The sequence below is a fragment of the Trachinotus anak genome, unplaced genomic scaffold, assembly GCF_046630095.1.
Source record: "Trachinotus anak isolate AG129_WGS33_773 ecotype Australia unplaced genomic scaffold, CSIRO_AGI_Tana_v1 ptg000025l, whole genome shotgun sequence".
NCBI lineage: Eukaryota > Metazoa > Chordata > Actinopteri > Carangiformes > Carangidae > Trachinotus > Trachinotus anak.
This window is the reverse complement of record NW_027273876.1, coordinates 10,700,708-10,713,476: the sequence shown is the minus strand read 5'-3', so window position 1 is coordinate 10,713,476 and position 12,769 is coordinate 10,700,708. Positions and strand designations below refer to the sequence as shown.

General features: G+C 40.6%; 2 protein-coding genes across 7 annotated transcripts in view; one reads left to right on the top strand and one right to left on the bottom strand.

Annotated features, from left to right (window-relative positions):
- Nucleotides 1–12,769, top strand: part of rbp4 (retinol binding protein 4, plasma) — a 249,499-nt gene that overhangs the window by 118,046 nt on the left and 118,684 nt on the right. The gene's annotated exons all lie outside the window — the stretch shown is intronic.
- The window catches only part of plce1 (phospholipase C, epsilon 1), an 83,760-nt gene that overhangs the window by 14,002 nt on the left and 56,989 nt on the right, over nt 1–12,769 (bottom strand). For 4 of the 5 annotated variants that reach the window (XM_071461814.1, XM_071461812.1, XM_071461813.1 and 1 more), the window contains 19 exons: nt 12,648–12,764; nt 10,996–11,037; nt 10,487–10,615; nt 10,211–10,347; nt 9,757–9,863; nt 9,446–9,570; nt 9,183–9,327; nt 8,627–8,791; nt 8,269–8,383; nt 7,847–8,006; nt 7,622–7,744; nt 6,495–6,631; nt 6,156–6,394; nt 5,924–5,985; nt 5,469–5,634; nt 5,221–5,328; nt 4,710–4,826; nt 3,651–3,809; nt 3,119–3,254 (listed from right to left, as the gene is read on the bottom strand). In XM_071461814.1, the coding sequence (XP_071317915.1) occupies nt 3,119–3,254; nt 3,651–3,809; nt 4,710–4,826; nt 5,221–5,328; nt 5,469–5,634; nt 5,924–5,985; nt 6,156–6,394; nt 6,495–6,631; nt 7,622–7,744; nt 7,847–8,006; nt 8,269–8,383; nt 8,627–8,791; nt 9,183–9,327; nt 9,446–9,570; nt 9,757–9,863; nt 10,211–10,347; nt 10,487–10,615; nt 10,996–11,037; nt 12,648–12,764 (2,489 nt within the window). The remainder of the gene's footprint in view (nt 1–3,118; nt 3,255–3,650; nt 3,810–4,709; nt 4,827–5,220; nt 5,329–5,468; nt 5,635–5,923; nt 5,986–6,155; nt 6,395–6,494; nt 6,632–7,621; nt 7,745–7,846; nt 8,007–8,268; nt 8,384–8,626; nt 8,792–9,182; nt 9,328–9,445; nt 9,571–9,756; nt 9,864–10,210; nt 10,348–10,486; nt 10,616–10,995; nt 11,038–12,647; nt 12,765–12,769) is intronic. The other variant, XM_071461815.1, reaches the window with a different exon arrangement.

The following is a 12,769-nucleotide window of genomic DNA, read 5'->3' as shown; positions in this document are numbered from 1 at the left end:
GCATAAAAGGCAACATCCAGGGAAGTTGAGGCAAAAACAGACCTGACAAAAATCCATAAATAAGAACTTTCCACTGGTGTCTCAGTTGCTCTTAATATATAGCGTTAAGTCACCAGTAATACATATATCAGAAGAGGTAAATTTAGCATCTGGGAAACTACTACTTCTTGTCAAAACAAATAGTGACTTTATTTCAAGAGAGGAGTTGGGTTTTTTTTGTTACTTGAATAAATTATAACTGTAGCTTCAAGGCACTTCTGCATTAGCTTTGGTGTTCAGCCATGTTAGTTGTTGCTTGGTTTGAAGTTTTTTTTTTATTTACTCTGGTGACTTACATTATTAGGCTGGTGCAAGCATATTCAGTGTGTTTGTGGGGATCTAATTTCTACAGAAGATCAATTCTCAAACTCCACAGTGCTTCTGCATTTCATTCAGAGATTAACTACGACTTTAAGGGGACTTTTATTTTGTAATTCTAGCTCGTCTGTATCTCATCTGTCTAACATGGGAGGAAATCTTTGAGCAGGTGGGAACAATTAGTGAATAATTATGAAAGGAAAAGCATCAGCAGTTATCTAGTGTATCCCTGACTACTTGCAGACCTCATGAGCATGTTCCCAAGCAAACGCCCACAAAGAGCACCCCCCCCCCTTACTGATATTCAAGGCAATGTCTATCAACTGTAAACAGGAGCAACAGTAGGGAGTTCTTCCCTTTGCTCCCATTCTGCCTACATGTTCCTCGCAGCCAAAACCACAGAGAGACATATATCAGCGTAAAAATGCAAAAGCTTTTTCATCATTGACAACTTGTTTAAATACTGTCAATTGGAATCTCTACCTTAGAAAAGGGTTTAGCCACAGGGATGACCCTGAAGGTCATGCTGTAGACAGCAGCCAGAGAAGTGAGTTGGACCAGACTGGGACTGGAGGCAGCTACTGTTAAACAAGGGATGGTGGCAACTTGGCAGCTTAGTACTCAAGTGTTTGTATTTTCTGGGCCAGGTGATGTTAAGCACTAAGCATGTATGGTAAAATGGAGACAGTGTGGAGAGTGGAGGGTGGTTCATTTAGCCAGGATGTCTTGATAGCTGACTGGTAGGTTAATATTTGACTAAAAGAGGGTTTGTTCAGCAGCAGGGAACCATGCTATGAGGTTTAGATTGGGGGAACGTTTTTTGAAAGGTCCATGACCGGTAAGTTCTTCCGACAGGGACAAGCAGAGGGCAGGGATTAGGAGAGAGCAGAGCTGGGACTGGAACGGGACAGGGTAGTTTCCCCTGGTCTGTTTTTTAGTGCGGGGGCAACATAGGGCCTGAGAAACCAGATGGCTTTGTTTTGTTTCCCTGATGAGCCTGGCCAGCCACTAGCAAGGTCACAGACAAATACAGTACAGAGGGGTGGAGGAAGGGAGGTGATGTCTTTGTGGGAGAAAGAGAAAGCATGCAGACAACGTATTGTTGAAACACTGCCTGAAATGAATAAAATGTTTTGGATTTTTTTCTTAACACACATTCAGTTTTGATGTCATTCATAATCCTATCTGTGGCTCAAGCGGTAGAGTGGGGTTGTCCACTAACCGGACGGTCTGTGGTTCAATTCCCGGCTCCTGCAGTCTACAGTCTTCCCATCCTGCCCTGACTAAATTGTATTTAAAAACCACTGAAATGAAAGATATCTAAAAGCATGACGTCAACCACATGATATGTCAAAACAACAGGGCAAAGACAGAGACATACACATACACGAGCACAACACAAGCTCACATTACAATTGCTATAAAAACCAACACCAAGGTTACTCTAAATACAGTGGCCATAGTGAGGGAATGTAATTCAAAGTAGAAGTAATTTTGGATGATGGATACACAGCCTGCATATCAACAAAGGCACTTCCACTGACACACGGCACAAGAAAAATGGCTGTGGCAAACCGAGAGGTTGGGATGCCTGTCGCACTCACGCAATTACATAATAGTGATAAAACAAGAGTACATCATAACAAACACTCTTGGTGTCTCTGACTATACACTATTAGCAATCCAGTAGTGATAAATAAACTTAGATGGCACCCTAATGATATTCTAAAACCATTATGAGTTACAGTAATATTACAAAGACCCTCTCTGTCGTTGTCAAAATGTCTGAAGAACACGCAGTTGTTTTTCAAGCCACAGTAGAGGGTGAGGGAAGACGTCTTGCAACACGTCATCAGTTCAATACCTCAGTGTCAGAACATTAATTAATGTATATTCATTTTAAGTCCCTTCAAACAACACAACCTCTATAATATTTTCTTTTATAGTCAAATGGCTTGAATTCAATTATAAAAAGTTTTTATAGTGTACTAGATATTACCCAGTATGTAATGGTTAAATTTGAACTGCTGGTTCCCAAGAAAGATAGCTACAGTCAAGTAGCTATCATGATTTTGTCCACTCGAAAAGCAGAAAGCCAGCAGCTCTTACTGTGTGCGCGCAGACAAGAATCATTGGTGCAGATCACTAGTGAACATCCACACACCATCACACATCCATGTTTCCTCTGTAGTTATTCTGCAGTGGTAGACAACCACAGCTAATAAATTTGCATCAAGGACCCATAATTTCCCCAGAAAAACTGAATTGCAATGTCAATGTCTACAAGTAGCATCTTTAAGTGACCACATCAGGATACTAAGGAAAGATAATATTAGGTTGTATATGTTGTCACTTTGCCAAGAACAAGACAAATTAGTGAGAGAGCATCTACTACCACTGCAAAACAGGGAGGGAAACACTGGTGCTGAGAGAGACGCATCAGAGCTGTGCATTTACCTTCCAGGCCATATGAGGCAGTAGAGGCTGTGAGGACATCAGCTAAGTGGAAAGCAGGCAAAATTAAAAAAGAAGGAAAGGAAGGGAGTGAAAACAGAGTGACAACATAAAGAGAGACTCAAGCGTTGAAAAGAAGAGAGACAGAATAAGGGTGAACAGAACCTGATTCAACATAAGAATCTATATATAATCTATGGGGTTTTTAGCCCGAGAATCCATGGAAATTTTGTAGGTCCTTTTGTGTTAAGATAAAGTACTTGTTGCCGTTTACAGGAATTACAAACCCCATTACAGTTATCCTTACCATCTGATAGGGACTCATAGTCATAATCGTACTCGTCTTCTTCCTCTTCCTCTTCCTCATTGTTGTGGTTGCCAGGCGAAGTAACCCCTGGTGACCCGTTGCTAGCCTGGGCCTGCATGTGGGCCAGCTGGTGAGCCTGTGAAAAGGGTAAAATACTGTAAAAAATGTGTGCGAGAAGAACTAATATTTACAAAGATATACGTGTACCTTAAGTGTGAGCTATCTCCCATCATCTATAAATATACAAGCTCTTATCTGCAGGCAATCTATGGTATATATGTATATATACTGAAGCACAATGTGTTTGCAAGGTAAACTGAGTGACAATGTTGTAATGAGATGCACATTTAGGTACATTAGCATCTAATATTTATGCATGACAGCACTCAACAATACTAAATATTCAATGTACTAATGCTACCTTAAAGTACCATTAATGGATATAAATGACAGTAGCTATAAATTATGTATATGTACATATATACAGTATGTGTGTATATGAGTGGACAGGATGTCCCTCTCTCTATTCAACCTTCTGTTTGAGAATGTCCACTGGTGCCTGGTGGGCTTTCAGCTTCTTATTCTTGAGGAGGATCCTCCCCTGCAGCTGCAGCGGCGAAGGCAAGTGAGGGTCATCGCTGAAGTCACTTTCAAAGAGGAAGCGCGTCACGAGGCGCTCCCCACACACCGTCTAGTGGGTAAAAATTGAAACATGATAGGCAGACATGAATAAATAATGTGAGGTACAGATCAGATTGTAACGTCAAGTGAGAGAAAGAGAGGGAAGCTCAGAAGCTGTAGTGGAATCCTCAACAACTAAAAAATGAAAGTGCCTTTATCGACAGAAAACAACATAACAAATAAACAAGCCCATGGTGAGCTGTCTGAACATGAAAGACTTCTCTTTATCAAGCCACTCAGAAGTCGGTCTCCAGGGAGGATGAAATGATGGGAAGGTTTCTCAGATGAAAGCATGATGTTATTCTGTGATGTATCAGTCGTGCCCAGATATGTGTGGCTTTGAGTATACAACAAAAAAAAAAAAAAAAAGAGGAAAGGGACAGTTGTAGCCTGAAGATTAAAAAAGCAAACTCTCTGGAAGTCTGCCAGTTTGAATGCCCACAGCAGCTGAGAAAATCTGGACAAGGAAAACAAATGAGTGTTGTTCCACTCTTGCTCAAAAAGTGCTGTTACAAGTGCCACTGAGGAAAACACTCCTACCTGTTAGGTGGTTGGGGAGTAGTGAGGTTGGACTAGAGACAACACAGCTTGAAGGTGTATGTGTATCTAATTCCCTAAGTATAAGAGCAAAAATGCTTGGCTAAACTTTTTCGTTAATAAAAGTTTTACTTGTGCATTTTTTCTGTCCTTAATCTTCAGGGTTTAAACAAAGATGGAAGCAGTTTCCCAGCGACACTCTGCTTGTGGGGATTCGAGGTTAAAATGCTGAAAAGGTCATACTATGGTCAAGATTTTACACTTTATACACTCAAATGCCAAAAGATTCTCTGTGTCACCATCACCACTCATCAATCATAAAGTCTAACACAACTGATATCAGAAACAAACTGACCACACTTGGAAAACATACCTTGAAGATCTCCGCCATCTTGCGTTGCTGAGGAAGGGAGCAGTGGTTCTCTATGGACAGGATGACGGGCATGTCAGAATTGACAAACGCAGCCCGGTTAATTGCATCCACCACATCCTGGAGGATGATGGGAGAGATTTAATTCTTAGAAACAGCACTCCAAGTCAAATATCTGACAATAAAACTCCCTGTGGAAACCAGCACTAATGAGGTTTACTACTATATACAGCTTCAAATTAATCAGACGTGGGTACATTCTGATTACATGAAATAAATGATACAAAAGTAACCAGCTGGTGAACTAATGCCAGTTGATGTGAGTCAACCGCCGTCAAAACTAATTCATCATACAGCAGCAATTGTGTTCAAAAATATGGTTGTTGTTGACAATATAAGGCATGAGAGTGGAAAGCAGGGAGAGCCAGCAATGGATGGTTGGTTTTTGGTTTTTTTTTGTTGTTTGTTGTTGTTTGTTCTTTTCAGAATCAAATTACAAATATGCATTTCTAACCTTGAATGGTATCTTGGTGGTGAGTGTGTGTCCATGGTAAATAACTGGCATGCCATCATCTCCATCCCAACAGTCCAACTCGACGCTCCTACAGCCTTGCAGTAGCACCTAAGTAACCAACACATTCACAATCTAGTATCAATATAGAAAAAACAAAAAACAATTTAAAAAAAAAACAAAAAAAAAACCAAGACAACAACAGGAGTTATGGGCAAAAAAAATGTCCTGGGTAAAACTGTCTGACTGACCTGACTGTAAAGCTCCACAGAGGACTCTCCTTTGAGCTGGTGTCCAGTCAGATATGTGTTATGAGAAGACTCAATGTAGTAGTATGACAGAGGATAGTGCAGCTCCTCCGGGTTCATTTGGGATTCCTCATTACGAGAAGCAAAGTTCTCCTTGTCCATCAAGTATCTGGTATGGACAGAGAGATTATAATACATGATGGTGTTGCACTGATAACAATTAACAATCACTAAAATGTTTGTCAGAAACATGCCTCACGGGGCTTGTTACAATTGAAAAGTCTATTCCTTTTTTTTTTTTTTTTTTTTTTTTTTTAAATTTAAAACAAACTTAACTTTAACTACCACTGTTTTGTAATACAGTGTGTTATGTAATTCTTTATCTGAATTTCAGTTCAGTATACTTTAATATACTTTAATATAAAATTCATTTTGAAACATATTAATTTTGACCATACCTCGCAAAACCTTCGAATGACATCCAGCCCATTTGTCTCATGCTTGATGAGGGCTCAAATTTCTGCAAGAAAAAAATAACAATTCATTAATATTATTGATCAACAGTCTCTTTTACTTCCTTTTCCTTGTCCACAGTATATGTTCATCTTAGCCACCACTCCATGCATTTCAAATGAATAAAATGTCTGAAGTGTCACCCTTGCATTCATTTATCCAGGCTCCAGACTCTACCTGTATAATGCTGAGAATCTCATCGTAGCTCAGGTGCTCTCTCTGACAGTTGACTAAAAAGTCGTTGAGCTGGGGGATAGCCAATCCCAAGACACCTAGTGATGCGTTCTCCACTCCTGTCCCATTGGTCACGATGCTGGCTGCTGCGATGGCGTCTGAGATCTGCTTCTGGTTGTCAGACATCTGCTGCCTCGTCCGGATAAAGAGGCCAAGATCAGAACCGTTGCGGGTTAGTAAGTCTGGAGAGGTGAGGAACGACGATAACGGAATAATGTTAATGCTTTTGTACATGTTTTTGTCTGATAACAATATATAAATGAATATAACTGTATATTGTACCAAGGTCTGGCTGTTGCCCTGTGTCCCTGTCATCTATTCTGAGGTTGGTGTAGACAGGAGCTGACTCTGGACCTGATCGACTGCAGGGGACAGCGAAGGTGTCAAACAGCTCCTTCAGGTCCTTCCTGCTTCGGATGCTGTGGAACCAACAAGTCACATATTGACTGATGAGTTGTTAATACAGGACTGTCTTTAAAATTTAATTTAATTTCAGCTTGACCAACATAGATGGGCAGATGAATTGTCTATTTCTGTCTATTTTGCAATCAGAGCACTTGAACTTTGGAATACATCACCTTTTGAAAAACTTTTTTTTTGTGAGCAAAAATGAAAATTTTAACTTATACACTGGCACTCAAAAAATATTTTAACATCCTATTTTTCCTGTTAACAAACTGACACAAAAGTTTTAAGAGCTTGAGATTCATGATTTAGCTTCATAATTAACACTTCAAGTAGTCATTGGACAGACCTGGGCTAGACGTCTAAACATACTGTAATGTATTTCAGCTTCCGTCTTTAGGGACTAAATCACGGTTGAAGAAGTTCCACATTCTCTGAACGGCTGTAGTTGAGCAAGAGAGGAATTTCAAAGGAAACTGCTCGGCAGCAGATGAGAGGATACATTACAATCTAAGAAATGTAGGAGGAGTGGTATGAGAATAATCCAGTTCTTATCAAGGGAAAACATTGTTTCCTTTGATTTGACAGGGGAAAATATTATAGAAGCTAAATATTATACAGAGAGGAATCTTTGGAAAAAATATCCTAGACATGATAACCTTGAGAAGCATTTGCTGAATTTGTTTGATCTCACTGTCTTTAGCTGCTATTGATAAAAACACAATAATTATATAACAAGAGGGAGTGACATGGCAAAAGTGATGAACAGACCATTGATAATACACATATATCAATGCTTCAGGTGATAACTGAATATTGGAAGGTTACATATAACCAGAAAAATGTGTTTGATCCAGGTTTTGGTTTGTGCTGGATAAAACAGAAACATACTTATCAAACGTTCAAAAGTTTGAATTCAGCGTGCCAAGTCAATATGTGAATCTGTGATTTATGGACAGTATCTTACTCTGCAGGATCTAGTAGAATATTTTTTTGTTATTTACCTGAATGACTTGAAGAGCTCCACAAACTCAATGAAGCTCATCGTGCTGTCAGAAATCATGAGGTTCTGAAAGCCTTTGAAACAGCCTTTACCTCGACCGTGCCACGACCTGCTGCTCCAGGCCCTGCAACCCGCAGAGAGGAGGAAACATTTCTTAACCTGACATGAAAACGGATGTCGGTGGGGTCAAAGTTTCACAGCTCCAGTCGTCGTATACAGCACGTACCCTGGCTGGGACTTAGCAGTTGCTGAAAGGATTGGAGAGGATTGTGGACGGGACTGGCTGGACCCTGCCATGCTGGAGGAAGAAGACGAGGAGGAAGAAGAGGCTAGCAATCCAGGGCTCTTATTGGATGAGAGGGAGAATGGTCCAGGGAAGCTGTCCTCTGTGGAGGCAAAGGAGGCTAAGTTTAAATAAAGATCATACAGACATAATTCCGTTCTATTGGAAATTATGTGATGCAAAAATTGCTTAACTAGGATTTCTTTTTTATCCCTTCTGGATTTCCAAAGCAAAATACCAGGTCTTGTAACTACCACAGTAATTACTGGTATAATACCTGTTAATCTAGCTACATCTTCACCCAGCAGACATCTACGAAGTTTTGATTCTTTCTGTGAATTTAAATGGTTCCTTAAAAATGTCACCTGGATCTTCCTGGTCGACGCTGTCGGACTCCGGTCCGTTCCGATACAGTCCCTCCTTACAGCTCCGTGTCTTCCTTGAAACCATCTCGTCATCTGTGGCATCCCCACTGTCTCCCTGTGTTGGGGGTGTAAAACACTTTGTGAAAAACTAACCAACAACTACATTCAACAATAAAAAAGTTAAACCTGTATGAGTTGATAGGTTGAATAGTGTATAATACATCAAGACAGGTCAACCTGTATGTCTTCTTTATCATTAAAATTATAAGAAATGTTCGGTGACTTAAACACTTAAAAATGTACTTTAGTCCTTTAAAAAAAAAAAAAAAAAGATGAGGTCAACTCTCTATGTACTGACCCTGACAAGGACCTTCTTCTTCTTCTTGGCTTTATCGTTGATGCTCAGAGGGCTGTTCTTCTGGGCACCAGGTTTCTCCGCGCCACCAGTGCTCATGTTCCACCTGCGCCCACCAAACAGCTCAATGGCTTGGGCGAGTGTGGGGCCTTCGTACCTGCCATCCTCCTAACAGAAACACACACAGAAAGGACAATAACGCAGAGAGAAAGGAAGCAAACACATGAGCTATCACAAGTAAAATTTAGCTGAAAATTAAAACTCAAAATGATATTCCGTACATAGGCATTATTTCATCATTGTCAATCCCATGATCCTCAGCTTTGCTCAGGCCCTTGGGGAATTTGAGATTCAATTCCCAAAAACAATGAATTGGCAGAAAATGGCTCAGAGGAAGAAACTACCTTTTAGCTTTAAAGAGCAATGAAGAAAAAGAATCCAAGGCACATTTCACTTTAAAGAGGAAAAAAAAAAGTGAAAGCTGAAACACTTCAGACATTGATGGAACAGACTGTGTGTGATTGTGAAGGAAACATCATTTAGTTCAGAGTATATCTACCTGATACAGACTGACATACTGCCTCCTCAGCCACTGCAACCTTTGGTCCGGAAACTTCTTCAATTTCCTGGTTGCATTCACCAACTCTGACAGGCCCTTGTGAAGCATTCGTGCCGTGTGATTGGGGGCCACAAAGTGCAGGAGCCTGTTGGCAGTGGTTGACAGATCAGTTGGAATATGTTTAGAACTGGAAGGCAGCTCCTCATCTTCTTACCAATTACCACTGAAACAAAGGAGGATGTCAGTGGTTCTGAGGAACTAACCTGTTGTCGGTGGTGCTGAGACCATAGAGGAGGCTGAGACCGTTCTCCTCCACCGTCATCTGGCTCAGCTTGTTCTGCAAACACACAGCATGGACGTCCACTGCCTGGTGCCCCAGAAACACTGCCTGCACATTCAAATAGACATATTTGGTGTAATACACCTCAATTTTCTGGCCTCCATATAAACTTAAAGGAATAAGGATAGGGACATCATTTTTACTTGCTTTAAGAAAAATGCAAATTCAAGTCTCTACATTAGATTCCAATGGAGATTTTTGTTGCAGTTTACATCCCAAAACAATTTAACAAACCTTCACCACTCCCAGGTCCAACAGGCCTTCTGCTAGTCCTGCCACCACAGTCTGTCCTAACCCCAGCGGTTGCTCTGAAGGGGAAGCTCCTCCGCTCTGAGGCTTACCTGCCGTAAATCAACATGTTTATGATATGTTTGAAATGCAGTTAAAGGCATAAATGCACATATTTACAACCAGGTTAATTTGTATGTGCGAAACACATTTACAACATGTTTAAAACATAATAATGACACAGGAAATAGGATTTTTTTAATATCACAGATGCCTATTTTCCATTTGTTTAAAGAGCAATAATGACAGAGGAAATGTGGCTTGTCTGTCTGGGATATAAACACACTATAAAATATCTCAATGACAGACACATAACTTGTGGTGTAAAATAAGAAAATAAATAATCATGTCTTATAAATCATATTAAGATTGGTTTTAATGAATTTCTGTCATAATTTACCCCAGGTGAGTGTTGTGTTGTCAGGTTGCAGGCGCAGCAGACAGCGAGCTGTGAGGTGGCTGTCCTGGTCGTAGTGGATGACTGTAGCCCCCTGCAGCAGGAACTGGTGAACATCTGGTTGTAGTGACAACACGTACCTAGAAAAAGAGAATACAAAGAGTGTGGAGTGTCTGTTGAACTAGCTGTGCAGTTTTTGCTTGAGTGTGAGTGGGTGTGTGTGTGTGTGTGTGTGTGTGTGTGTGTGTGTGTGCGTGTGTGTGTGTGTGCGTTTCTTACCAGGGTATGAGCTCAGTGCCATGGCTGAAAGCTCTGTGCGTCTCCTCAGTCCCCTGAAACTCTACCTCCTTCACCACTGGCTCTGATGACAAGTCACCATCTGAATCCGACAAGTCCCCGACCATGAATCTGAAAATGGAAGAAGTTCCAAGTGAGGAGATGCAGTGTGAACAAAAATTTAAGGAAGAAAAAAAAATTAAGTGTCTGAACGTCAGTGTTTTAGTTTACATGGGAACCTGCAAATGCATCAGTTCCTATGTTTGATTTCAACTACTGCAGCAAGTGCACGGATGCAGTTATTTAGAAAATACATTGAGGTCTGGTCAAAGGAAAGGAATGAGCTGCACCTACAGTACCACAAACAGCACTGTACTGTCGTGCATCGGTTGAACAAGCAAAAAAGCATCATGCATTTGTCATTGCACATTCCTTGACTACTAAACTAGTTTCTACACAAACTGTCTAGGTGAGGTTAGACAAAAGTTACTCCTGAAACTACAATCACTTACAAGACACGATTTGATTCTGGCGGTGTCCTAAATGAATGGGAACTACAGGATGGAGTAGAAAGGGACAAATAAGGAGGAGAGGAAGAGTGAGAAGAATAAAGAGCAGACACCAATCCTCAGAAGTGAAAAGAAAAATAGCAAAAAGACGATGCCGGAGGGAAAGAGAGAAACACAGGAAAAGAACACCTAAACCTCTTTGAGTAAGAAAGATGATATTTATCTGCATCCAAGAACAAACGGATGAACAGCATTCTCCTGGCCAAAATGAAGTAGTGTTATCCTGAGCTCTAACGTGAAACAATAACTCAGAGTCAAAGAAAACTGTCTCGAAACAAAGAGAAGATAATCCAGGTTTCCTCAGTACAAACACCACAGCCCAAGCTTGAAATTAAATCAGTTTTCTAACAACATTTCATGTTGGTGTCCTAATTCCAGTGAGCTACCTGTCAGCAATGAGCTGAAAAGTGCCAGAGCTCTGCTCCTTCCTGCCCTGACAGGAAACTAACCTGTTATCTCTTTTCTCTGTGACACAGGGGTTTATGTGAACATCACCTCATCTCAATAACAATCTGTAAATAAGTTCCTTCACAAAGCAGTTTCACTTTGTGACAGAAAAATGACCTAAAATAAGACGTTGTGCAGCAGAAGTGTGGTGAGGATCCAGTTCATCTGGCCTCAGACTTTGCACTGATAATGCAAAATATCTAAAGTATGGATACTTTTAATGTACTGTACAGAAAACATATTCCTTTCTAATGAGCCCACTGAATATTATTTGAAAGAAAAAAAATCCTGACTTTTAGTCTTTTGAAAATCATTATATGGCAGTTGTCTTATTTACTGCCACAGAGGCTGCTGTGGTTGCAAGTCCACAAATGCCTTTTCAGAAACTGCCATCTGCCAGTCATTCACAGCATGGCAGTGTTCAGCTTTCATAGAAAATAAAATCTGTATATAATAGTCCATTTTCTTTTACTTTGTCCGTGAGTCGCTGCCTGTGAGCAAATAGGAAAATACAGAACTCAGTTTTGGGCACAGAACTTTAGCAGGAAGGGTCACAGTGCTACACAATAGAAGATCTCCAGTCTGCTTTAAAGGAGTGGTGCACCCAGAAATTAAAAATAGATGAAGGGTGCCTTAACATTCTTCTGAGGTCTTTGGTGAAGTGATAAAAAGACAGAGAAAGATTTAGGATAAAGACTTTGTTCTACATGTCACACTAAGAGAAGAAAAAAAAAGAATTTATATGATATTTTTAAAATGAGAATAAGAAGACAGAATGACGACATACAGTTAAATGATAAACAAAACAACTATGCAATCAACTGATACACAGTGTCCCAGTGTCTTGATGGACTGGGTCACATGCTTGGTGCCAAGTGATTCTGTTCTATATATCTTAAAATCTTGTCTTGCACAACATCCCCCACGTGCAGTGAAAACACAGAGATCATCCTTCAGCTGAATGGGTTCAAGACCCTGTGACAGAAAACAGTCGCCCCTGTCATGTATCCTTAAACAGAACACACATTTTTTTTTTAAGAGCTCCAGAGTCGCAGATTAGTACTTGATGCTGGACACTGAAAGAACTCTGCCTTTAAGAGTAAACAAAATGTGAAATAAAAAGAGGGGAAAAAAACAAGGGCACTGACTGATTGCGGCAGCGGTCCCTGAAAGAGTTGTTTCTCGATGCGGGGGATGGGCCAGTAGAAGAGGGACTGGTGGACGCTTCATCCGGATCCTCCGCCTCCAAACTACGATTACAAGATCTGAG